Source organism: Nomia melanderi, chromosome 7, assembly GCF_051020985.1.
Source record: "Nomia melanderi isolate GNS246 chromosome 7, iyNomMela1, whole genome shotgun sequence".
NCBI classification, from domain to species: Eukaryota; Metazoa; Arthropoda; class Insecta; order Hymenoptera; family Halictidae; genus Nomia; species Nomia melanderi.
In genome coordinates this window covers 12,298,635-12,324,817 of record NC_135005.1, presented here as the reverse complement: position 1 = coordinate 12,324,817, position 26,183 = coordinate 12,298,635, and the positions used below count along the sequence as shown (strand labels likewise).

The 26,183-nt window shown below is 35.8% G+C and overlaps 3 protein-coding genes across 3 annotated transcripts in view; 2 read left to right on the top strand and 1 right to left on the bottom strand.

Annotated features, from left to right (window-relative positions):
- hiw (MYC binding protein highwire) overlaps positions 1–4,931 on the bottom strand; it is a 421,563-nt gene extending 416,632 nt beyond the window's left edge. The window contains exons 1-16 of the mRNA XM_076368982.1: positions 4,782–4,931; positions 4,172–4,235; positions 3,859–4,101; positions 3,642–3,795; positions 3,360–3,562; positions 2,961–3,278; positions 2,719–2,886; positions 2,415–2,633; positions 1,991–2,192; positions 1,517–1,906; positions 1,293–1,458; positions 1,153–1,235; positions 939–1,073; positions 635–835; positions 365–561; positions 28–280 (exon numbers count right to left, since the gene is read on the bottom strand). Of these exons, the coding sequence (XP_076225097.1) occupies positions 28–280; positions 365–561; positions 635–835; positions 939–1,073; positions 1,153–1,235; positions 1,293–1,458; positions 1,517–1,906; positions 1,991–2,192; positions 2,415–2,633; positions 2,719–2,886; positions 2,961–3,278; positions 3,360–3,562; positions 3,642–3,795; positions 3,859–4,101; positions 4,172–4,235; positions 4,782–4,876 (3,091 nt within the window). The 5' untranslated portion in view covers positions 4,877–4,931. The remainder of the gene's footprint in view (positions 1–27; positions 281–364; positions 562–634; positions 836–938; positions 1,074–1,152; positions 1,236–1,292; positions 1,459–1,516; positions 1,907–1,990; positions 2,193–2,414; positions 2,634–2,718; positions 2,887–2,960; positions 3,279–3,359; positions 3,563–3,641; positions 3,796–3,858; positions 4,102–4,171; positions 4,236–4,781) is intronic.
- Positions 4,932–6,065: 1,134 nt separating this feature from the next.
- On the top strand, positions 6,066–15,879 carry LOC116430510 (small subunit processome component 20 homolog). Its single transcript, XM_031984766.2, has 11 exons — positions 6,066–6,292; positions 6,359–6,639; positions 6,922–12,141; positions 12,233–12,488; positions 12,564–13,169; positions 13,257–13,820; positions 13,910–14,092; positions 14,244–14,571; positions 14,649–15,082; positions 15,182–15,448; positions 15,511–15,879. Exons 1-11 carry the CDS (start codon positions 6,248–6,250, stop codon positions 15,658–15,660), a joined length of 8,334 nt encoding a protein of 2,777 aa, XP_031840626.2. The 5' UTR covers positions 6,066–6,247; the 3' UTR covers positions 15,661–15,879.
- An 814-nt stretch (positions 15,880–16,693) lies between these two features.
- Positions 16,694–26,014, top strand: LOC116430511 (putative cytochrome P450 305a1). Its single transcript, XM_031984767.2, has 8 exons — positions 16,694–16,863; positions 20,699–20,950; positions 21,029–21,266; positions 22,163–22,322; positions 22,697–22,808; positions 22,967–23,147; positions 23,885–24,141; positions 25,632–26,014. Exons 1-8 carry the CDS (start codon positions 16,773–16,775, stop codon positions 25,820–25,822), a joined length of 1,482 nt encoding a protein of 493 aa, XP_031840627.1. The 5' UTR covers positions 16,694–16,772; the 3' UTR covers positions 25,823–26,014.
- The last annotated feature ends 169 nt before the right edge of the window (positions 26,015–26,183 follow it).

Below are 26,183 nucleotides of genomic sequence, written 5' to 3'. Positions count from 1 at the left end.
GAACAGCGATACAAAAGAAGGACATACTTATGCAGTTTTTATTTGCCATAACAGTACTCCTTGTTAAACTAATAGAATTTATTTCATCAATTTTGACATAAGTCTGATCCCCAATTGCACCGACCCATGTTGCCCGCCTGCCCCAACGTGGACCAATATTTGGAACTAAATTTGGGAAACTATGCCATGGCTGTGTTCTATCAGATCGGTGATTAGCTTGAGTAGTGGTATTTGAAGATTCGTTTTGTCCGTTCCACCAATTCATGCCCAATTGTCCTTTCTAAGTATAACAAACAAAAATATGAAAATATTATAAACTGTAATTGAATCACGGTATCAGTTAAACGTTAAGAATGATACAAACTTGATATGCTCCGAATGTGTACACTTCGCCTTTTGATGTAAGTATAACAGTATGATTACTTCCAGTTGCTACCTGTGTTGCTATCCCTGGTATTTTAACATGAACTGGTCCAGCATGAGCTACTAAATCTCCCACGCCTAACTGGCCATATATATTGCTCCCAAATGTATAAACTTCTCCATTTTGTAAAAGAATCACTACGTAATTGATATCATAATTAAAATTTTCGGACACATTTGTTACACAAACATAAAAACTATTATGTATTACCTGTATGATGCAAACCACATGATACTTGAACCACAGGACTCTCACTGGGTATAGGAACTCTAGCTGGTGGTATACTAGCAATTCTCGTAGCATCGCCTCGTTCTACATCACTTCCCCCAACACCTTCTTCCGTCATTAAATTACTACTGAACCCTAACACAATTTTCCCAAGATTATTTTTCTGTGCCACGCTTGGTCCTGCTAATAAAAACAAAACATATCATTACATTCAATATATCATTATTACTTTTAGTTTTGATACACATATATATACACTATACACCTATTGTACGAAGACATCTACCCAATCTTTGATTATTCGGACCTTTCGTCTTCATTCCATACTTTGCAGTACTTGGCCCAGCTTTAGTCCTTTGTCTTTGCTTGATTTCTCCCAAACGTTTTTGTAAATATTCTCGAAAATTTGAACTTGTTTTACCTAAAATAATCATAAATCCAACATTTAAATATATTCGATTAACGTTACTATATATAATACTTAAGAATTAAATTTTTACCGATATAACAACTTTTCCTCGCACAGGCGCGACAACATCCACATTCTGCACATCCACTGTCGCCTTCGCCACATCCACATTCCCTGAAATCAAACACTTGTAACTTCCTGTGATACAAATGTGCTATACAGGATACTCACTGGCCAGGATTTCGATCCGGACGTACGCTACTCGTACAGGATGTACTGTAACCAGTACATTCTCGACACACTGTACACACCATACAAACACGGTGCTTCCATTGATGCTGTCCTGGGAGACACATACCTTTTGATTCTTCCCATTCTTCTGCAGGTTCCACAGCATCTGTTTACAAGCGATATTATTATACTTCATATTAGAAACAATATGAGTATATAATTACCTTCTTCGGTAGTTAAAATCTCATCCTCCGCTGTTCCCATTTCCATAGCAACCACTGTAGTATTTTTATTAATAGTATGGACTGTTGTGAAACCTCTACCGCATTGTCCTTTGTTGTTGATTCCAAATGTATATAGATGTCCTTTGTTAGTTAATGCTGCGGCATGAGCTTTCCCTAATGAAACGTGAACGACACAGACATCTCTCAAGTCAGTGACTATCCCAGAAACTGGATCACTGTGTAAAGTATCTTTGCCGAACATCAATAAGGAACCTTCCTTTGTAACTAATGCTGTTGATCCATTGTTGCAAGCAGCATCTATGATAAACTGCCCTTCAACCTTAGCTATCTTTTTTGGCTTAACCGGTTTAGGTTGTCGACGAATTTTACCTACAGGTAGGAAGGTGTAAAATATGTTTAGAAATATTCCAAAATATATTAGTAATGTTAATGATATGCCTATCATTTACTTACTGCTATCCCCGTCTTCTCCGCGTCTAGCTGTACCTGCGAACAAAACTGAACCATCTTCCAAAATCATAACGGCATGCTGACCGTCGTGTCCGGCTGCAAAGTTTACAAGTCTCGGTCCCTTCCCGAGCGTGAGTTCTACCCATCTATTAGGCCTTGTGTTACTCTTCATACCAAGACTGGTTCCTTTTCCAGTATATAATACCTTTGGAAGATAAAATAAAGTATATAATACCTTTGGAAGGTAAAATGAAGTATATAATACCTTTGGAAGATAAATCAGATTTTATATTCCAATAGAACTTTCTATACACAGTGGTACCGCGACTTAGGAACCGTTTTGACCTTTAGTTACGAACTTAATTCAGTGAAACAAATCATATTAAGTTCGTAAATCGAGGTACCACTGTACTTAATTATCACTTACTTTTCCAGATATGGTTTTCAATAAGCCAAATTCCTTTCCTGCTGTAATTGTAGCAATTTCATCGTCGCAACCTGGGTTTAATGTATGAACCACCTGTTCTTCATCAAAAGTAGCATATCCAAAAACGTCGACACATTTCCTTGCTAACTTCAAAGGTAGTTCTGTCGCAACAGTTACTGGGTTGCTTAACATGTTTATTGTTCTAACTACAAACCCATCCTATCAAAGTTAATATAATTAAAATTCCATTTGAAACATGTATTAAATATTTTAACAGTTCAAATTAATGATATGAATAACTAACATCTTTTCCAGCTGTTATCATTCCTACACATTCTCCATCAGAGAACATAACAGAAGATGACCAATCACGACCTTCTAAAACTGCAATTCCTGTGACTACCAATGTTTCTGCATCAATAATTAATAACTCAGTCTGTTTTCTAGGTGTGCATTTGAAGTATAATGTATTCTAAAAAAACATTTACGATTAGGAAAATGTTCTTTTTTAAAAAATTAAATAACGAATATCAACACAGAACTCACATTTGCATAACCAAGCCAACCAGTTTCAGTCGGATGAAAATCTTCACTCTGAAGATACATATGACCCCAAATAGTTCCACCATGGCCACTACCAATCTTTAATAGACCTCTACTTGTATGCAAATACAGGTACTTTCCATCACTCACAAAACTTCTGCCATTCAATACTATATTATTTATTTCATTTGGTAACTTAAGCATAGAAGTATAAATCTTAGAACATTTAGGAACTCCATATGTAATCCAGTCTGGTCGCGCAAGTTTTCCCAATAAAACAGCTTGGACACTCCTTTGTAAGGATGTTAATACACATGGCATCTACGGTATACACACATTATAACATGGAATATTAAAATAATATAGCAAAACACAAGATTATTAATTAGACAAAAAACATACTTGGATATTTTGGACTGCTAATGCTCTAGGACACATGAGTAAAGCAGCTATTGCTGCTAACAAATGACCGGTATCACCTTTAACAACCACAAGACTCAATAAACAGGCACAAGCCACTGCTGTCAAATGACTACCATCATTAGCAGCAGCTGATTCGGGGCCATGTGAAGTTGCAAGATCCAATAATAAATCAAAAAGTGGATCTATTAAAGAACAATTAATACTATGTAATGTAAGAAATAATTAAAACATTGAAAATCATTACAATCTTATGTGCTATACCAATAACATCCTCTGGTTCGGATTTGAGGCCTTCAGGAAGTTGTCCTTGTAATATATCCAATAAAGCAGACAATGCTTTTGTACATAAAAGAGGTTCAATTGTTCTACTTTCTCGAATTAATGTGAAAACACTTCTTAAACCAATACCTACAATCTGCAAATAATTGGATTTAATCACAATTGCCCTTCTCATATTCATTGCATAATTTATTATTACCTTTGGTACGCTCTGTATAGTTGAAATTCTATCTTCATCATCACTTTCTGTATCAATGGTCTCACTAAGCTCTGGTGGTGTTGGAAAATTGCAATTTAATGCTCTATAAATTTCACTTGTTGTCCTAGCATGTCTTTCCAAAATAGAACTTCTTACACTAGCAAACACAGCAAATGCAGAAGCATTGCAAAATAATTCTATTTCTGGTGGGTTATTAAAATTCAAATCCCCATTTAAATCGATCTAGAAATATTAAGAACATCAATTAAATTCTATTATAACAAAATCTGCATAAAATAGCAACAAATGGTACCTTCTTTTTGTCCCTTTTTCTTATGCATTTACTCTTTTTACATTTTCTCCATTCTTCTTTTTGTCTGAAAATCAAAATTTATAATACAATATATGATACAGTTGTGATATAAGAAAAAAAATCTATCTCAAAAGTATTGTTTAACTTATTTCACGAATTTAAATTTGCGTTAAATATCGGTATAATAGCAACAAAAATTTTATTACATTTGTAAAGAAAATCTTATTTTATTTTTGTTGGCAATTAAAATAAATATTTACAATATAGTGTTATCAAGTAGTTTCACGTTTAATAAATATAAAAGATTGAAAACATTTAGTTAAAACTCTACGGAAAATCGGCGTTTCATTTACGCGTCAACTGTCAAACTGACAGTCCCAGTAGCACAGATTAATTACAATAAACAAACTGTTTTAGGTTACTTGAAAAACCCAAGGCAGTTATCGAGTGTTTGCATAATTTTATAATGTTAATCAATATATTGTATAATAATATGTGTTGGCTGTCTAATTTTTTTATCATAATCATTGAGTTTGATAAATGACAAGTGATGTCACCGCCAAAAGCATCAAGTAAACAAAGCATGAGGGAGGTTATACGAGTTTCGCACCTCTGTGCCTCGGCGATGCTTTTGAAGAGATCATAAAAGCATTTTGCGAAGTTCTCCGGCTCGGGCAGCAACCTTTCGTGGTCCCCAGACACCATGTTGTACACAAAATTTTAACGTACGAATCACCAATTCATTTTCGTAATACTATTGATCGTTGACATTCTCCTGCCTTCCCCATGTGATTCCATCGCACGGGTTATGAAAAGGACCATTCCACGATTTCTATGAAGGTATTTATTTGTTTGACCTGCGATTTCAAATTCGGAGGCTACATAAAACTTAATGAAGTATTACTTTTACAACATTCGAAAACGGCCAAAGATCCGCCTCTAATGTATGTTAAGAAATTTGTCTTAAAAGTACACCGGCGGTCAAAATAGTTATTCACCCCACTCCAATGTTTGAGACACACTAACCGAAATGAGAGCTCTATCTTCCACCGTAACATTCAATGGTCAATTCACAGCGCCATTATTAAGATTTTAAATGCGGTCATTGAGAAAATTAATAATCCACGGGATTGCTATCTAAAATGATCATTTGACACTTTCTTATTTATTGTATACATGATTTATAAATACTTCGTTTGCATATTGTATAAGATAAGCGAAGAAATGGTAAAATAGAAAAGTTTCGGAAATTGCAAGTATGTTGCATATTTCAAGTTTTACAGTGTATTGAAATCCATAGGTATGTATAAATGTGTACAAAGTAAGTACGCATATCTAATAAATACTTTTATACACAAAAGTACAGATTTATATAAATATTCCAGGTAAATATTGTATTACATACAAAATGCCATTCAGTCAAAGAAGAGAATAGAAGCATTTATTATAAAAAAGTATTTAAATGTAATTAAGATTAAATGAACCCAACCCAATAAAACGAATTGATTGCCGGTAATACTGTACACGAGTGTATCATTATAAATCAAACAAAGAATAATATAACTTAAGAAAGAACTCTCGTTTGTTTAAAATGATGTAGGTATGTATTCAGCAGAACAGAGGAAAGCAAGTATTTCGACCGTCGATATAGTAGATTTATCACAAATAGTTACTGATTGTAAGTTTTTCAATAAATATATTATCATCAGACGAGATATCTCGTTTGTATTTTCATAGTAAAATAGTTACTAAATATTATATTAACTATGAAATAATTACATATCTGTTTGCTGTCATGGACTTGAATAATATAAATAAATATTTATGACAATAACAGATTTTATATTATAAAAATGGCAATCTATATAGCATTCTTTATCGGTAATGAAGATTCTTCTGCAGTAATAGGCATGTTGTATGGTTCTGTTACAAATTAAAAAATAAACATGTCTATGCCTGATCAGACCATGCACGTGTTTCGCGGCTAATGTTGGTGTCAATTGCTTTCTGACTAATTTACTTTGTAAATAATACATTTAATGGAATAAATGTGAAGTATTTATAAATTCAGTGACCATGAAGAACAAACCAATTCGTCATAAAGAATCGAATACCTTTCAGGTATGATGTTTATGTGAATTATGCATACTGATTTGAAGTGTTTATCAATTATTTATTCTTTTATAGTTTAAACCATTCTCTGAAAGGATAAGTGAAATTGACGTTGATGTATTTCATCGTGTTGCCCATCGAAACGAAGAAGTTGATGAAGATGCCGAAACTTATTTTTACCAGACTCTTAAAAAATGGAATTTTCTTAATCTCACAGAGGAATACTGTAATTTTAAGAAAACAGTTCGTAATATTGTCACACTTCCACAGTTAATCAATCAGAAACAGTTTGTGATTGATACGTTGCTAGAGTATTTGAAGAAGAAGGATGTTCTGTTTTTACAACCAATTTTAGAGTAAGTATTAGATGTAAACATACATATGCTACAAAAAAGTAAAATCGGTCAACCTTTTCAGAAAAGGATGTGTTGTAAATTCAATATTCAAAAGTTTCTTTATATGATTACTTAATAATTTTTTATGAATTACATGAATATAATCATATTTCATTTAATCATAATAATACAATATTAATAACTACAACTCGCTTCATACCTGAGAAGTGTTGAATTGGTGAAACTATGTATATAGATAACAAATTGTCTTAACACATTTTTTATGTGAATTTTCCTTTATAGATTAGTGGTTGCTGTATCTAAAGATCTACAGAAAGACTTTTATGAGTATTTTCCTGAATTTTTATCAGTTATCACTGATTTATTACATACCAAAGATACAGAGCAACTGGAATATACATTTACGACATTGGCTTATTTGTTTAAATTCCTATGGCGTTATCTGGTTAAACATATTGACACTATATTAGACCTCCTATTGCCATTATTAGCAGATACACAACCAGCTTATGTGAATAATTTTGCAGCTGAAAGTTTTGCATTTGTAGTGCGCAAAGTTAAAGATAAAGATTCTTTTTTAAAAACAGTAATAAATATTTTGAACAAAAATCCTAGTGGAGTACCAGGATGTGGAAAATTATTGTTTAATGTAATAGCTGGTATACCAGGACAATTTCATTCGTGTGCGGAACAACTGCTTCTGTTATATTTCAGTGCACTGAATAATGACGATATCAATCAAGATTTAATGTTTAAAGTACTGAAAGAAATAGTAAATTGCTTTGTGCAAAATATACATGCACAAAAATGTCAAATATTCTGGTCTGTAGTGTTAAATGTTATAGACATATCTATTGAAAAGACTAAAAATTTCCAACCAACAGCTGGAAGAGAAAAGAGTTTGATCCTTTTAATGCAATTATTAAATATAGTCATTAATCATAAAAATGGAAGGTTCATTCTAGAGCCAGTGCCATTAATTAAAAAATTAGTACAGACTCTGGACATTTTTCAGAATGACAGTGATGTGGTGCAAGAGATTTTAAATGTAGCAGTTGCTATTCTTTTAGCAGGCAATGTTAAATTAATGCAAGAGACATCGAGCCAAATAGTACTTAAAATTATGGCTGTCAAAGATGTGAAGTTACTATATGGAGCTGTTGAAAGTTTGATAGATTATTCAGCATTTGAAACCGTGATATTACCGCATATATTGCGGCATACTATTGCTAATGAATTCACTAATGATTCTTTGAATTTATTTGCCAATATAGTGAATACGAAAGTTCCGTTGTGTGTAAATGGAATTAATTTAAATAAATGGCAAAAGTATGTATTAGATATTCGAGGAGCTAAATCTGATAGCATTAATTTCTTCATGGAAAAATTAAACGGTTTACTCAGTGATAATGTATCGACTGGTACATTGAAAATGTTAATTATTTTACCGCATTTAAAACCATTAGCAGAAGAGTTCAAAGATATTTTAAAGAAAGGAATATTGTCTCTGTATCAACGGATATTGAATGGTGCTTATACAGAAAATGATTTGAACAAATTGTCTTTCAGTTTCTTATTGGCTTTTGAGTCTGCAGTCCACATTTTGGAACCTGAAGTTTTATATAACTTTATGGAAACACATGCTATAAAAGTATTGGACCTTTTATCAAAATGTCCTGATAATAAATTAATTCTGAATGCAGTGGATTTATGCATAACATATTTTAGTACATCTAAATATCGCGAAATGTACATAAATGTTAGTGTCTTTGACAATATACACAATAATGTTGCACAAAAGTTGAGCTCTCCATTTACCGATATACGGTTGATCGTAGCACATTTGTATTCTTTATATTCTAACGTCGACGAGATTAAAATATCTGCCACCAGTAATGAAAAGACTGCTATGGAACATCTGTATTTGGCAGAATGTGAACCTATAACAGTTCAAACTTACAGGAATAAATTACTACATCTGCAAGCATTAACATTTGATGGCAATGTAATGTTAAACTTAAATCCTAAATATAATGATTTTCCACTTAGATATTTATTAGGGAATTTATACATAAACTTTTCTATACTATGGGAACCTGTTAGTAAAATTATTGCCACATATGCTACGAAACAATGTGAACAATTCTGGCAAATATACTTGACAGAACTAAAATCAAATTATAAAGAGATCCCAGATTATAAAATATTATATGATTGTGCTATTATTTCTGAAATAGAAATTGCGATACAGAAAAATAAGGACAAACCTGATTATGAAAATCATAAATTACTATTGTGGAAATGTATGGGAAACTTTTCACATTACTGTGAAATGAAAAATAGAGACATAACAGGAATATTTATTGATTATGTAAACGATAATTTCTTCAAGTCAAATTCCGAAGATGCTAAATGCTGCAGCATTTTGAAGACACAAGAATCAGATACTCCTGATAATGAAATGGAAGTTGATTCAGATGATGATATAAATCCTGAATTTGAAGAGATCGAGAAAGTTGAAAAACAACAGGAAGAAGAAAAAGAAGTTTCTGTTGCTGTAAAATTTAAACCATCGAATACTAAATCAAAGCAGGTGTTTATGCTAAATAATATTTACAAAGCAAAAGTTTTAATTGCTCAATTAGAGATATTTAGCAAGATAACAAACCCTAGAACACTGTACAGAGAATCTGAGATGCACAAAATTTATTTGGATTTATTGGCATCAAAGAATTTTCATATTCAAAAGGCTGCTTTAAATTGCCTTCTCACTTATAAGTACAAGTACCTTTTACCATACAAAGATAATCTGAGCAATATAATTAGCGAACAGAATTTAAAAAATGAATTGACGCGTTTTAAGATTGATGAAGAAAGTAACATGGTACAAAACGAGCATCGTAAAGATTTTATTCCTATATTAATGAGATTAATTTATTCGAAAATGGTATCAAAAGTAGGACTAAGAACTGGTGGCAAAGGAGGAGGAATTATAAGACGAAAACTTATTCTACGTTTCCTAGCTGGCGTTCAAGAGGATGAAATGATTATATTTGTAAAAATGGCGTTCAGACCTTTTAAAAAATATATGCCACTTGAAATAAATGAAAAAGTCAATTTGAAAGAGCTGACGCGGAACATTATTAATTCAGTTGATTTAAATAATGTGATACCACCTAAACGATTACAGAGTGCTATAAATTTACTTGGAATTTTAATAGAACAATTTGGTAGTAAAATGACACAGAAAGTCTTACCATATTTACTTGGTTTGGTAATATGTATTTTAGCAGAAGTTACTGGAATCCTAAAGATATCAGATAAAGTGCATGTTGGCTATTTAACAACCATTAGAAATGTACGGAAAAGTTGTATCTTAATATTGGCACGATTCTTTGGTCATTACGAAAACTATGAATGGAGCAAATATGAAATAGATGCTTTGTTTGATGTTGCAGTATTTCCATGGCTTGAAAAATTACCCATTGAAGGTACTCAGAGTCCAACACCATTACTAAAATTGTTTATGACCTGGAGTCAAAATTCACGCTATTATCCTTTATTTATAAAATACAAAGAAAATGATCAATTAATTAGCCCTCTGCCGTATATTATGCGTCTTCTGTTGGCTCCAAAGGCTCATGCATCTGTAGTAAATACGATACTCGAAATGATAGAAAAGATGGTAACGTTGCAGGATTATGGAAAAAGAAACGAGAATGATATGGAAGATGATGCACATTTCGTTCCTTTGACACCTGCGCTTAGTAATTTACTCGATATAAATGAGGAAGTCCTGTCTAGTGGTATTAACTATGGATCAACCATACTACTTCCCCATGTTTTTAGTATTTTGGAATATATTAAAACCAAACTAGGAAAGGTAAACAGAGGAGTAAATAAGACAGAGTTGGTGATCTTGTCACGTCTCTCCGAATTTGTAAAAGATGCCGATGCTTGCGATACACTTCTTACTCTTATTGTGCCAATATTAGTTAGACGGACTAGTGCCGGAGAAGGAGAGGAAACGATTATGGACTTAATTACTACAGTTGTAAACCTTATAAAATACATTAGAAAGCCGGAAATTCACTTGCGCGCAATTTTACCTCTGCTAGGTGTAATTTCATCCATTCCTGCTCGCAAGCATTTCCTAGAGCTTTACAAAACTATTGTTGAAGGATCTGCAGAAGAGTCCCGTGAGATACTGATGCAAAATTACAATATAATAAATGCATTGAATGCATGGGATCGTAGGTGGCTTGATCAACCAGATTTCCAGAAGAGGCTGGATGCATTTACTGAAATTAATAAAATAATAGAAAGCGATGCACTCACATTGGAATTTGGTGTAGCTGTTATTCATAATTGTTATTATTTTCTTAAAAACGAATCAGATCTAGCTATGAGAGATTATGCTGGACAATGTCTGAAAGTTGTTGGTCCAAAATTGGCAAAAAAGTACAGAGAGAACACAACAGATAGACATTTTCTGATGGATGAAACAATTTTAATGCTTGTAAGGAAAGGGATTGTTAGTAAAAACGAAACTGTACGACTTCATTCAATAGGTTTTTTGGGAAACATGTCTATGGAATGTCCAGAAGTTCACCCTGTTTTGCGTGATTTATCACTTTTGACTAATAAGATCGATCCAGAAGTGGATTTCTTTGAGAACATGCAACATCTACAGATGCACAGAAGAGCTCGTGCTCTTCTCAAATTTTGTAGCTTAGCAAAGACACTGAAGAAAGCGCCAAATCCAAGAACATTAACACAATTTATTTTGCCACTAGCTTCTTCATATTTATGCAATGATGCTTTTATACATAAGAACAGCATTATTGATGCTGCAATAGAAACAGTTGGAACAGTGTGCAAACTTTTGCCTTGGCACCAGTATGAAATTATTCTGAAGTATTATTTAGGGAAGTTAAGAAGTTCTATCGAGTATCAGAAACAACTGGTTAGAATAATTGTTATTATTCTAGATTCTTTTCATTTTAATCTATCGAAATATAAATTTGGTGAAGGATCCGTACAATTGGAAAGAGCAAAGGAAATTATAAAAAGTGAAACAGTTTCTGCCGAGAAGAAGGAAAAGGATGAAAACGTTGTTGAAGAAAGTATCAACGAAAATGTTAATGAAGTCGAAGAAAATTTAGATGATGCTTTGAATTCTGAAAATGTGGAGACTGTTGAAGAGATTGTTGAAAAAGAGCAGAAAGAAGTACAAGAAGATGTGTTTATAATGGAAAAGGAAACAGTTCTATCACAAAATGGGGCAAAAAAGATTGTGTTTAGTATATCCAAAGAATTATTGCCACAACTTCATCGTTCCATTATAGCAAAAACAAGTTTTGAGAGTAGTCATAAGATTAATAAGAAAAAAGTTGCAGCAGACAATGAAGAAGAAGAATTAATGAGAGTTCCCATTGCACTTGCATTTGTTAAATTGTTGCAAAAGTTACCTGAGCATGTTCTAAACACTAATTTACCAGGGTGAGTATATGTGCAGCTTTTAAAACAAATCTAACAAATATTAGGTGATATTTAACTGCTACTATAAAATGATCCAAAATTTTGTTTGCAGAATTTTTATGAAATTATGTACTTTTTTGAAATCACGTTTGGAATCAGTAAGACGAGTTACTCGGGAGGTACTGCAAAAGATTATGATAACTTTGGGTCCAAAGTATCTTCACCATTTATTAAGAGAAATGAATACATTATTAACTAAAGGGTTCCAAGTTCATGTTCTTGCATATACAGTGCAATCAGTATTAGTTGTTTTGAAGCCATATTTCCAAAAATTTGATATCAATGAAAATCTTCAGAGCATATTATCTGTAAGTTACATTATAAGCAACTACCAGAAAGATGATTTCAGTTTCTCTATGTTAATAACACACTGTTCCCATTAGGTGTGTAAAGTGGATTTATTTGGTTTAACAGCAGAAGAAAAGGAAGTAATTGGAATTGTGAAAAATGTATCAGAAGCAAAGTCTACAAAAAGTTTCGATATTTTTCATATATTAGCGGAGTATATTACAGAATCTTGCTTAATAGATCTTATTCTGCCATTAAAAGATGTGCTTCTGAGAACACACTCTCACAAATCAGTCCAAAAAGTAGTAGAATGTTTAAGGAATGTGGTGTTAGGTCTAGCTGATAACACATATATACCATTAGAACAGATGTTAATATTTCTTTATGGTATAGTTTCTGAAAGCATTCCACAACTACTGCCCAAAAAAGATGATAAAGAATATACAGAAAAAGAAGTGGAGGCATTAGCTAGACAGAAGCCAGACTTGTACATCATACCACCGGAACCAAAAAGTAGAATGGGAATTAGAGCTACTTCAAAAACATCTAAAAATACTAATGTCCATGTCATTATGGAATTTGGCTTAAAACTCTTCCATATATTATTAAAACGGGACAAAATATCTGGCGCAAAGTTTACACCTTTCATAGAGCCATTTGTACCAATTGCAAGTGACTGTTTAAAATCTCAACACGTCAAAGTAATTTATCTAAAATATCGCTATGCGCGAAAGTTATATCTTTTTTGTAATTTTTCCCTGTAATTAATATTTTCATTCTTTTTTCAGTTAAGTACATTAGCCCTGCAGTGTTTAAATTGGTTGCTCAAAATGAATCTGTCTTCGATACAAGAGTCAATCTCTGATATCTGTGCGTCCATTTTCAACCTACTGCACAAATATGCTGCGGCTGGTTTAAGCAAAGGAGATAATTTTGATCTCGTTATGGCTGGTTTTAAGTGCATGTCCGTAATTGTCCGTGACGTGAAACACTATACAATCACTACAGACCAGCTAAAAGTGTTGATCATGTACGCCGAGGAAGATATCCACGATTGCGATAAACACGCGACAGCATTTGGATTACTGAAAGCGATAATTGCCCGGAAAATGGTTTTCCCAGAAATGTTTCTTGTCATGGAGAAAGTCGCCGTTTTGAGCATCACATCAGAGTTGGAACATGTACGGCAGCAATCTCGTTCCGTTTTTTACACATACTTAATGGAATATCCACTTGGGAAATATTTAAACAAACACATAGGCTTTTATTTAACACAACTCAGTTACCAGATGCAACCTGGTCGACTTAGTGCCTTAGAAATGCTTCACAGTATTGTGACAGGATTTCCATTGGTAAGTAATTTCTAGTACAGTTAGAAATGAATAGTCAACTACATTGTAAAACATTCGTCAAAAGTATAATCGAGTAATTATAATTTTAGAAAGCTCTAATTCTAAGATCAGGTCTCATATTCGTAATGGCGGGCGCAAGGCTGGTGAACGACGATGACCCAACCTGTCGCAAATTATGCGCAAAGTGTATCAAAGAAATGATTACACGTATACCCTACAATAAGAGGAGCAAGCTTTTTGATATTACTGTGGAATGGTTGAAAGACATTAAGGTGATTGCCAAAGAATCATCTTGTCTACATACACGTGCATCGTTTTATTATTTATTCAACTTTTAATTATTGGAACTCCAGGATAATCAACAAAAACTAAACTTGAACGGTTCTTAATGCGTTTAGTGAATAATAACATTAATTTTTTCAGGTAGCGCACCGCGCTCTGGCTGCTCAATTGTGCGGCATATTCGTTAGTATAGAGAAAGATACATTCGAGTCTCGTCTAAAAGAAATATTACCATTTATACTGAAACAGTTTCACGCGAAGTTCGATGACAAAGAAGAGCCAGGTCGCTTCGTGAAGTTACACACAGCCAAGGATGTTAAACTGGAGATGCATCGCAACATTAAAGATCCAGAGAGAATGAAAGATCATCACATTTTCCAGGTCTTGCAACTGTTGTTAAAAATCTCAGCAAATTGTCCGGCATTTCTCAAGAAGGAGGAATACAAACAAGCTGTCTCTACACTTGCTGGTAATTTTAACGTTTCATTATTACAGTAATTTTCTGTTGTTTTTCATTCTTTTAACACTATTTCTCATATATTTCAGAACACTGTCAATCTTTATTAGCCCATCCTCACTCTTGGGTTCGTTTAGCAGCGTCACAGATGATTGGTTTCATCTTGGCCGCTCTCGACGTCGATAAGGTTATAGATTGCTTAAAGAATCCTGAGAAATGCGATGCAGAATCCGGTTACATGTACTCTGATCCGGCTGTTATCATAAGGAGTTTGAGTTTAGATTTAATTGCGCAATTGCAACCAGACACAACGTTTGAAGAGTTATTAGACCAAACCATTAAGAATTTAATTTTCATCGCGAGAATTTTGAACCCAATTGCCACACCTGACAATATTGCTGCTAACCAAGATAACGAGATGAAGGAGAACCAGAAAAATCAGCTGTCTCTTCCTTGGTTGCTTAGGAAACTACGGAAAGCTGTGAATGTAGAAATAACGCGTGCTCCTAAATCGACGTCGGTGGTGCGTAGTATTTCGTTGAGAGATATTCATTGATAACGATCGTTGTGTCTTTCGTTTTTATTTTTGAAACGACAAAATAAAATGAACGTTCTTTTACAGCGAACGGCTTTCTTCAAATGGGTGGCCGGCGTTGTGGCAACCATACCCATAGAAGAGTTGGAGCCAGTACTTTTCAGTATTATGTCACCAATCGTACGTGAAATGTCAACTACGGAGGAACATAATGCTCCTTTACGGCGGTTGGCAAAAGAAGCAGCGACGATGATTAAAAAACGCACTAATGAAAGGTACACTACGTTGCTCAGTCGTGTGCAGCAAAAACTGGATATCAAGAAAACAGAGAGGAGAAAGACACGCACGCAACAGGTATGGTTTGATCATTTTCTTGGTTACAATCATGCGTATACTGAAATATTTTATCACTGTAGTTCGTAACGGATCCGGAGTTGGCCGCTAAGCGTAAAATTGCTAAGCAGCAGAAAAAGAAGGAAGCGAGAAAGAGGAAATCGAGTACAATAAGAGGGAAGAAAGTGGTAAAGAAACGTCCGAAAAAAGAGGTTGATTTAGACATTATATGAAATTTTTAGTGTACATATATTAAGAACATTCGGAAGTGAGTTTATTTTGCGACGACGTGAAACGCAAATGGCGTAATTATCTCATTACACGGTGACAATATTAGCACGCTAATTGTAATTACTTGTGTACATATACGGGTATATTTAAATGCAAGTTCTTACTGTAAATTTTGATAATTTTACTGTTGTAAAATAAATTAGTTTGTGATACAAAGCATACAAAAAGGTTGAGTACTACCTTTTCTTTGCTCCGCCTGTGTACGTAATTTGTTAATAGCAAAATTAATCAAGCTTTATTATAATCCACTATAAAGTTAATGAATACTGTCATTTTATTACATAACAAACTAGCAATTATTCAACACTTCTCTCGAGTCATGCCTCACTCGCGTGACGGGACACGTCTTATCGTATATAAAGCCTTTAACATATTTATCTATTTACCATTCCCACCCTACACAGCATATAACACAGAACATATCAACTTAAAGCAAACATACATACATTTACAATAAAACTTCACGTTTTATTCGGAACAATACACAAGACGCCAAAGGTGTCCATCACCGGCAACGATGATCAAGAGGATGCGGCGAGCTTCAAGACACCATCGAAACCTCCATCGAGGCTCACCTCTACAGCGATGGGATCGAGTCTTTTCCATCGATTGTTCCAGCCCAACACGTACCACGAAACCTCGGAACCCTCAAAAGAAGACTCGAACCCATCGCTGGTAACCGCCAGTCTCGAATGGAGGCCCTGATTCGAGTCGGCCGACACCGAATACGATGTAATAGCCCCGGAAAAGTTGTCTAACTATATCTCCCATTGAAGCACCGCCAACTCGCGTCTTCTTTCTTTCTTCGGCGTGGTGACACGTTTGTTGCGGCCGTGAGCGTTTGCGCTGGCTTATCGGTGGAGCCGTTCGTGGCTTATCGCGCGGCCGCTGGCCCACGGAAGGGATCGAAACGACGAATCGGCAGGAAAAGCCTTCGAAAAAGTACCGTAAAACCAGGCAGGGATCAAAGGTCAGCTAGTGGTACGTGGTACGATATAAAGGCCCCGTCGGCCTGGGTCGCCGAGAAACGGGTAGCAGAAGCAAACGTTCCGCGATGGTTGACGCCGTTACGCTGTTACTGGTGGTTGTGATCCTGTTCCTGGCGTGGAAGCTGATCGGACTGAAGAGGAAGGAGGATCCGCCAGGTAAACGGAAGCTGCGCGCGGGTTTGCGTCACAGATGCGGTTCACGGGGTCAATGTGTCGGTACCCGACCGCCGATACTAAATTAACGCTGAACACCTCTTCCGCAGCCGCGTTTCATTGTAAAATCATCGCCAATTGAATGCGATCCGAATTAACGCTTTGACCGCTGGGTGAAGCGAGTTTTTCTGTAGGCTTGTGAATATTTATCTTCTTAGCGGTACATTAAAGGTCCGTTAAATCCGCGACTGAGATTCGTTAGGTGCGCTAGAATAGGTAGAGGGATTCATGAAAATGTTGGTCCGTCTAGCCCTTGTTTTGTTAAGACTTGCATTTCTATGGAGTGAATCGAATGAGGAGTTGACGGTTTAACCGCAGTGACGTTTAAATTTGGACGAAAATTTGTCTGTAGGCTTGTGGATTTATTTCCTTGGCGATACTTAGGAGGAACTGAGATTTGTTAGATTCATTAGGCTAAAAAGATTGAAGAGATTAATGGTTGCGAAAGCCTTGGCTTTTCAATTGTTGTTTCGTTAAAGAAATTCCTTCGATCGTATTGGATTTTGCCGGACAACCTGTTAAATTCAATTGCATGTTTACTTTGCGACCGAAGTTTCGGTGTAGTAGCTGATTCAATTGAAAGTCGTGGTAGTTGCTTATTTTTATCGCTGAAGCTGAGACCGTTAAGTTAGACGTGGAAATTGAGTGACATCGGCTAACGATCGACAGAAATCATAGTCAAACAGCTAAACGTCTATATGCTATTTTTAGTATGTTTCCTCCAACCCTAATTTTCTACTTTCAAGGTCGAAAAGAATTAAAAGCGTTGAAAATTTGTCGAATTGAAGAACTTTGTAAAATAACCATTTTAATGAAATATGACATAGATTCATTGTAACCAATCATTGAGAAGGTGACATTTTAGCTAATTCTCCTTTATCTAAATTCGTCTATTAAACTGTAAATTTTCAAGAAATTCCAGTTTGGTTAAGCATTCGGGAATATTTTGAACAAATCAGCTAGTTTCTCTAGAGCATCCGAAAACTATAAATTTAGCAACTATCTATGGGACGAAATCTCGCGAGCAGTCTTTTCAGCGTTGACAACGCTCAGCCGAAATAACGACGCTGAACTTGGGTAGCATTTCACCTCGTCAATGTGTGCGTCTGCGAGCGTAATCGTACCGCGATCATTCCAACGGTCCATGTTTCTTTTGTTTCCTTAGCCAATTGTAACCGTTTGGTAAAACATGATCGTGAAAACTTGATTCAAATTCCACGAACAGCTTGAAATAATAACAAACGCTTAAAAAATGTTTTTTCTTCGTAACGAAATTACGGTCGCATCGGGTCTTTTGAACTTTTAACCCTGCTATGTTTTCTGTGTCTTTTTTAATACTGTCACGTTTTCCTTTTCGTTTATTCACTCTTTTTCCATTTTGTCGTGTTCTCATTTCATCAGGAATTCTGTCAACCATGAAATAATGTAAAAGAAGTATCATTAGACTGTATGTTCCTATTCCTTCAATAATATTTCAAATTTGTAGACAAATTGACGACAGCGGAAGGGTTAAAACCGAATTGACCGAATGTCGTGTCTAATTCACAAAATGCTATTAGTAAGAAAAAGCTTAAGGAATATTAAGTAGTACGTTACCCCTATAAATATGTATTTCAATGGATTTTGCATCGTAGAACGTAATATTTGACTCTAAATATTCCTTGGAATGCATAAACATTCGTAGCCTAATCTTAATGCACTTGCTAAATTGTTACAAATTAAACAGTGACATTCAAAAAGCAGAACAATGAACGCGTACGTAACATTACTATATGCATATTTATTATAACGGTGCTATTATTCTTATTGCAACTATTATTACAACTATAAGGAATATGAAACTTGCATCGCACACGTTTAACAAGTACACGACATAGATTGTACCGACGAAAGCATCTCTGGAAGAATTTCTTCAAGGGACAAGGCAAGAAAGTTCCTCGATGAATGAACTGGTTCGTCAATGTTATATGAATGTGCGCGGAGATCGGTTTGATTAGATCAGTAGTAGGCCGGTTTAAATTAACGACTGCGACGCGTTCCGCGAATGAAGATAAATTATCTCGGAATTTAATCACTTTAAATGGAATAATATAAATAAGAGTTAAGTTCGACTGAAAATGTTCCAATGGCAATATATTAATCTAAAATTCATTAATTCAACTGATATGTCCTGTGAAATGCATCAATTCAACGAATATCTTCTGTCAAATTTTCTCACGCTAATGTTCAGTCGTCTTCGATCGTCTACTCGTCATTCCTGTTGCTTTCGACGATGATACGACACTTCAGCTTACTATGAAACGCAAATAGTACACAATAACATTATAGTGAATGGTAAATGCAAATAGAAACGTGGTACATCGTGTACCTCGAGTACAAGGCGGAAGATCTTCGTGTCAATTCACACCTTCCCCATGGAATTCATCGGCACGCGGGTCAAACACGGAATTCGTTTCTTCTCTTACGCATTTGACGACATTAAAAGCAACGAAGATAGTTGTTTAGGGTTCCCCTTGCACGTGTTATCTTATTGTGCTACGCGATTCTGTTTCTTCTTCATCTTTTCATAGATCGCGGATTCTACGAATTTTCAGTGTGTTCAAATATTAATACAATAATATATCTTATGAATGGGTAAGTCTTAAAGTGACAGCACGTTTGTCAAAAGAATAATTACATTGTAAACATTATTAGCACATTCGCAACTGTTGGTATGAATTATTTAGAGTTACTAAACCAATATTTCAAAATAACATATTTCTAATTTTTATCTCTGTTCTAACGTAAGAAGTTTGAGTCAGTGAATTTAGAATTTCCTTCGTTTTCACTGATAATGAGTACTAAGGAAGCGAAAAGTTTATCGGTCGCGAGTGCGTCAATACCTAACGAAGACAAAATGTGTTTGTGAAATTTTAAATACATATAGGAAGAACGGTTAAACAGATCTATGTACAAGATATAATACATGGGTAAAAATAGTCAATAGAAACAGAACACCTGAATATCTTTGTTGGATTTAAAGATACGAAATTTGGTGACATGGGAATTTGAATGGTATCGAAGGACACACATCACTATCATAATATTATTAGGTACATATTTGAAAATGTAAATGAAACCGCGTCATTTCGTCCGGAAATACCCTATATGATAACGACATTCTAACCTACCGTTACGTGTAACACTAGAACTCCCGTGCCCGACAAAATGGCGGGTCTCAGTTTCTTCACGTCGCAATTATTGATATCTTAACACTAAATCTGCCGGACGGGTCAGATTGACCTGCCTCACAATTTTTATTTCGCAAGTATTTAAATTATGAAGGCGTATTTGCGAAAGATTTTCAATTAAATTCGTGTATTTGCACAAATACAAGACCAGGACACCCTTCGAATTTCAAGAACTGAATTACCTTCCAATCATCTTTTGAACATTGAACTCCCTTCTATAGTGTCACAATATATAAAATGGAAATGTGAAGAATCCAAAGAGTTCTAGATCATTGTTCTGCTTAATTGTCCTCGTCGACGTTAGGAACACAGAAAACTGGATCAATACGGAAAAAGAAAAGAACTCCCAGGATTTCTACTATTTTGAAAGTTATCATTGTTATGCAGTTTTCCGAAACTCATGTGCGTCACAATGAGAATATGTAAAAAGAATTTAACATTCAAGTAAACAATGAATAATTCTGTTGAATATTCATACTCTCCTACGTCAAAGACTCAGTCCGATCGATGGGGTGTTCCCCCCGCTTCAAATCTGAATTATCTTTCAGGGCCGTTTTCATATCCGTTTTTCGGGCATCGGTTTCTATTGAAGCGATTGGCGAAAAAATATGGCTCCCAGCATTTGGCGTACTTCGAGCTCTCCAAACAATACGGCAACGTGATTAGCTTACGCCTGAACAACAGCGATGTATACCTTGTTTCTGGCAACAAAGCGATTCAGTCCGTACTGAAGAACGAGCTGTACGATGGCCGTCCCTGGTCCGAGTTCATCCGTCTGCGTAATATGGGGAAGAAGCAAGGTACATACTCGTTGCTACGCTTCAATCATCGAAATATAATGACGGTCACGTGTCACGTAATCCCACGTTCGTTGAAAGGTATCACGATGAACGACGGAGCGGAGTGGAAAGAGATACGCGCCTGGGCGGTACAAACCCTGAAGGAGTTCGGTTTCGGGAAGCAGACGATGTCGGAGATGATCAAAGAGGAGGTGTCCCTAGCCCTGAATGATCTGAAAGGCGGCGGCGTTAAAGTAATAAAGCCGGTGTTCTCTCACGCCGTGATGAACGTTCTGTGGCGTTTCGCATCGGGAACGCGATTTTGTCAGGATTCGAGGTAAATAGTATTTGTTTGACGAGGGAAAGGCATCGGCGGTCCTAAAAGCTGAAAAAGTCAAGGGGGCAAGGGGATACTTCCACGCACGATGTTTGGGCAGCCTTGATCTTCCTAAGCACGGTCATTATTAACACTAACCGTACTAAGAACCGACTTAATGACCGGATTTCAAATTCTACTTTCTTTCGTTCATTAAATTTTCGTCAATTCCTATATACTCCGATTAAGTAGATGTTCAATTTTTGCCTTTATTTTTCTCTCTGTTTCCACTAAGAAGAACTTGTTACCTAACTGGTTCACCTTTACTTTATAGTCTGATATTTGATCGAACACGGTAGGAAAAGTGTTGGTACGGTTAGCGTTAACCCATTCGCCTCGCGTTTAAATACCCTCGGTGGTATCTGATCGAAATAACCTGGTAGCGTAATTAGCAGCTTTATTATATGATTTATGTACTGAAACATTGAAAATTTTCGAGGAAGAGGAAGAAATTTTGAAATTGGACATTAGGAAGACTCTTGTAGTTCTGAAATGTGAAAATTGGGAAAACTGCTGAAACTCTGAATTTGAATATCGAGAGAATCTTTGTAGAAACATTGTCGAGTCGAACGCAAAACAGTATTCCGAAATGTCATTGATCTCCTCTAATGTCCCGCAGAATTGATCAATTATTCGATTCTTGCGCAGTTAATCAGGAAGAAGTCGCGTGGCGAGTACATCGTGTGGTAGTTAATAAAGTGTTGAAAGTCGCGTGAATGATTTGCGACGATAAATTTTTTAATGAAAGAAGGTAACGACCCGTGGCGAGCGTTTAGAATCTACTCGGCAAGTGGGTCTCGTCGCGCAACTAAATGCTAAACGTGTGATCGTTAATTGTTGTCTTTCGTGCGTCGTAGGCTAGAATATTTTGTGGACCTGATGGAACGCCGCGGGCGTATGTTCGACATACTCGGCGGAGTTCTCTCCGCTTTCCCTTGGATCCGTTATATTGCACCTCAAGCCACCGGCTACAACGTTCTCGTCAAGCTGAACAACGAGCTCAGGACATTCATAATGGTGAGCTTCTTCGACGAGGATCAATCCTAATTAAACCGTGGTTCCGCGTGTAAAGGATGATTCGCGGCATTGACACTGGGTTCGCGGATATTTATCGTACACTTTATACTATTTACGCTATTGTTTATACTACTGTTCCTAGAAACGTTAACGTTCGTTCAATTAGATCGAGGAAATTGGACCTAATTAACGCCAGGTTTAGAAAACGTTGATGTTTGCTCGTTTCGAATAGAAAACATCGCTTCGTAATATTTCTATTTAACATTAGAACTATCAGATGCAATGGATATAATGACTCTTCCACGATTATTGAGGAAATAGAACATTCGTTTGCTCAAAGGGAATTTACACGTCAACTAACATCGGATTTTCAGGAAACCGTCAATGAGCACAGAGCCAAACACGTCGTAGGCGGCGAAGAGGACTTAATCGACAAGTTCCTAGACGAGATGGTGAAGACCAAAGAAACGAGTTCCATTTATACAGGTGAAAAGCCATTCGATTATATACATACGATTTTTTTAAATTTGAAATTTCATTATTCTTCCGTGTTGGAAGGGTTGAACGTTCTCGTGCTAATAAAATCATCTGCAAGAGAGAAAGTTGATCGACCGACGCATGAAGTTTTCAATTGAATTTTCCAGTGGATCAATTAGTGATGATACTGGTGGATCTCTTCCTCGCCGGTTTTACGACCACGGCGATCACGTTGGACTTCGCGTTCCTCTGTATGGCGATGTACCCGGACGTCCAGCGGAAGCTGCACGAAGAAATCGACGCGGCGATACCATTCGACAGGCTTCCCGACTTGGCGGACAAACCGAAGTAATTAGATTCTAAGCCATAATCACGCGAGCGTCGCGGTCTTTTTCCACAGAATGTCTTCATTTGACGAAAGGGTTGATAGTTTCAACAAATATTTATCCATTGGCGTCGCGAAATTATTTAAGATGAACGAATTTCAGGTATGACCTTGGCTTTAAAGGAGAACCTTATCTCCGAAAGGTCATCTTCGAAAGTTCAATTGAAAAATGTTTAACGTGTCCCTTTCGGTGTTCAAGATTCACGTGAAATATTCTATTTTATAACATGTAACATAAATATGATTCCACTTTTGTTATCCTCAGGCGTTTCCAGGTTAACCCTTTGAACTCTGTAGGCTCCGATATTGCACCAGTTATAATATTAAATATTTTAATGAATCTTAAAGAAACTACCCTAAAATTATTAAACTTTCCACACATCCAAATTTTTCACTGAGAAGGAAAATAAGAGGTCGAAGAAATGTTAGCATTTCTCATTTTCGCTAGGAATATTATAAAAATTAGTTGCAGTTGCTGATAGATTACAAAACAGTCCGGAGTGTTAAGGGTTAATCCTTACGCTGGCAACTGGCTGGCCATTTCCAAATTTTTACAAAGATTCTCGTTTCGATTAGGTGCTTTGGGAATAAAAGACTCACGCCGACGAACATCGCGACGCTAAAGTTTGAACGAACGCGAAGGTTTTCTCGCTGACGTAAGGATTGTCCGAGATTTCCGGATAACAATAAATTGTTGCAGGCTACCTTACGCGGAGGCTGTACTGACCGAGACGATGCGGATGTGGCCAGTGTTCCCGGTGATCGGACCGCGCCGCGTTATGGGCGATACGTACCTCGAGAATTATAAGATACCAAAGGACGGCACTGTCTTGATGAACATTTACTCCATCTTCAGGGATCCGAATCTGTATCCCGAGCCGGAACTGTACAAGCCCGAGAGATTCATAAAGAACGGGCTCTTCGAACCGGATGTGCACTCATTGACTTTCGGAAAAGGTATTGCGTCGTGTACTGTCTAAACGTCCGAAGATTTCATTTAACCCTTTACGGTATTGTGTTTCCCTTAAATTGTTAAGTGGTCGAGTTACATTTAGACGATAAAAATATCGGATAAAAATAAGAATGTTGACCATATTTGTTACGTTGTTACAGAAATCAGTATGCTGGCTGTCCGTATTACTTTGCACACCTTCCCTGCATTTAATCCAATACATCTTCAATTGTTTCAAACCATTGTTTGTCACCGACACGTGTTAGAATCGAAGCGAACGCAACGAATTCGTAGCTAGTCTAAAATACCTTACTCGGAATTTCACGTTTAAAATGACAAGCTGAGCTTGGAAATTCAAATGTATTAGTTATTATTAGTCTCTAAGGTGTCTAAATTCAGTGTTTAATGTACTTATCTTATCTTACTTATCTACTTTGAAATCCTTCAAAACGGGACCATTTATACGGAAACGGATTTAAACTGAAATAAGAAGTGAGTCGGTGACGTTCACCTTTACAGAGTTAAAAGAAGAAATTGTTTATTGCTCCTATTCGTAAAAATGATGTTTATCTTTATCGCAATTGATCAGAAAATTTCGTTGTTATAGAAGGAGTTTCGGGATTTCCTGCCATTTTTTGGGGAATGATTTTTGTATAAATCATTATTAATGAGTGTTGTCATATAGATTATCATTTGTTATTAAATGAATTAATTAGTATTCGTATATTAACTTGTTTCACGGCAAATATTCCAGTAAATACACTTTTTTTAACGAAACGAGAAACTCGGGAATTATCGGTTGCGATCTTCGCTCGGAATCGATTGCTCATTTCCAAATTTTTACAAAGTTTTTACAAGTCACTTCATTAAGATGCAAAAAAGACTCGAGATAGAATGACACCGCTTCTTCGCTCGTTTCCGGGTATCTTTAGGAAAGTCGGAAACATCATTCAGGCGAAGGGAAAACGAACGTAAACTCGTTAATCGGCTCCGCCGTTTGTTCGTTTCACGATCAATTACAAAAGCACCATGGAAAGAATTTGTTTACCATTAGAATTTTCCAATTTCCATGGAACATACGAGGAACTAAACGTTCTCGGAAACAATAAAACACCGCTATGAATCTATTACCATCAGCTAATTATATATTATTTAATAATTCAACGATTCATTAGATTTCACTAGACTTTCTCTAATGACTCATTTGAAATCGCATTCGTCGAGTTGTTCAAACCATAAGATAGAAAATTATGTTCTTAGTTATATAGTAGGAAATGTAAATCATGTTTTTGATGACATAATAGAAAATAGAAGAAAAATGAAATAGAAAATAGAAATTACGGCTTGAATTGCATAATAGAAAATGAAAAATTGCTTTATTATTTATGTAATAGAAAATTTTAATCGCGTAACAGAAAATCGGAAATTATTCTATTAATCGTGCGATAGAGAATAGAACGAACAAATGAAACAGAACATTTCGTTACCTTTGCAGGAAAAAGAAGATGTCCAGGCGAAGTGCTGGCAAGGGCCGCGACATTCCTCCTCTTCGTCGGCATAATGCAGAAATTCGAGCTACGTCCGGTCCCCGGCGTGGGACCAACATCCATAGAAATTGTGTCCGGTATTACAGTTTCGCCGAAAGATTACAAGCTACTGGTAATACAGCGACAGCCCAAACAATAATAAAGAATCGTCGGAAAGTGTTGCAGCCATTTTCACAAATAATCTATCGTTAGCGTGAACAGTATTTTCTAGAGTAATTCTCTCATTTAATGTGAATCAACAGTGATTACAGGACTGTCTACATTGTAATCATCTGCGTTTAAATTCTGAATAATCACGAGGAGGTGTTAAATAAAAGATTTCCTTCGCCGAGCGATCAGTCTCTTTTTTTCAAGCACCTGAATACCTCAAGTTTTCGAATTGCAAATGAAATAACGCTAGACGAATTAAATTACAGAGTTAATTCGATGCAAATAAGAATCTAGATCACACTCATTATATCGAACTATATATAAATTATATTTCTTATCTGCAAAAGGAA

Bases quoted from the DNA above. Each gene is read 5' to 3' on its own strand.
- LOC116430511 (XM_031984767.2), top strand. From the start codon at position 16,773: ATGGTTGACGCCGTTACGCTGTTACTGGTGGTTGTGATCCTGTTCCTG. The intron at 16,864-20,698 runs GTAAACGGAAGC...ATTATCTTTCAG, and splicing joins GAGGAAGGAGGATCCGCCAG to GGCCGTTTTCATATCCGTTT. The intron at 21,267-22,162 runs GTAAATAGTATT...CGTGCGTCGTAG, and splicing joins CGATTTTGTCAGGATTCGAG to GCTAGAATATTTTGTGGACC.
- LOC116430510 (XM_031984766.2), top strand. From the start codon at position 6,248: ATGAAGAACAAACCAATTCGTCATAAAGAATCGAATACCTTTCAG. The intron at 12,489-12,563 runs GTAAGTTACATT...TGTTCCCATTAG, and splicing joins ATCTTCAGAGCATATTATCT to GTGTGTAAAGTGGATTTATT. The intron at 14,572-14,648 runs GTAATTTTAACG...CATATATTTCAG, and splicing joins AGCTGTCTCTACACTTGCTG to AACACTGTCAATCTTTATTA.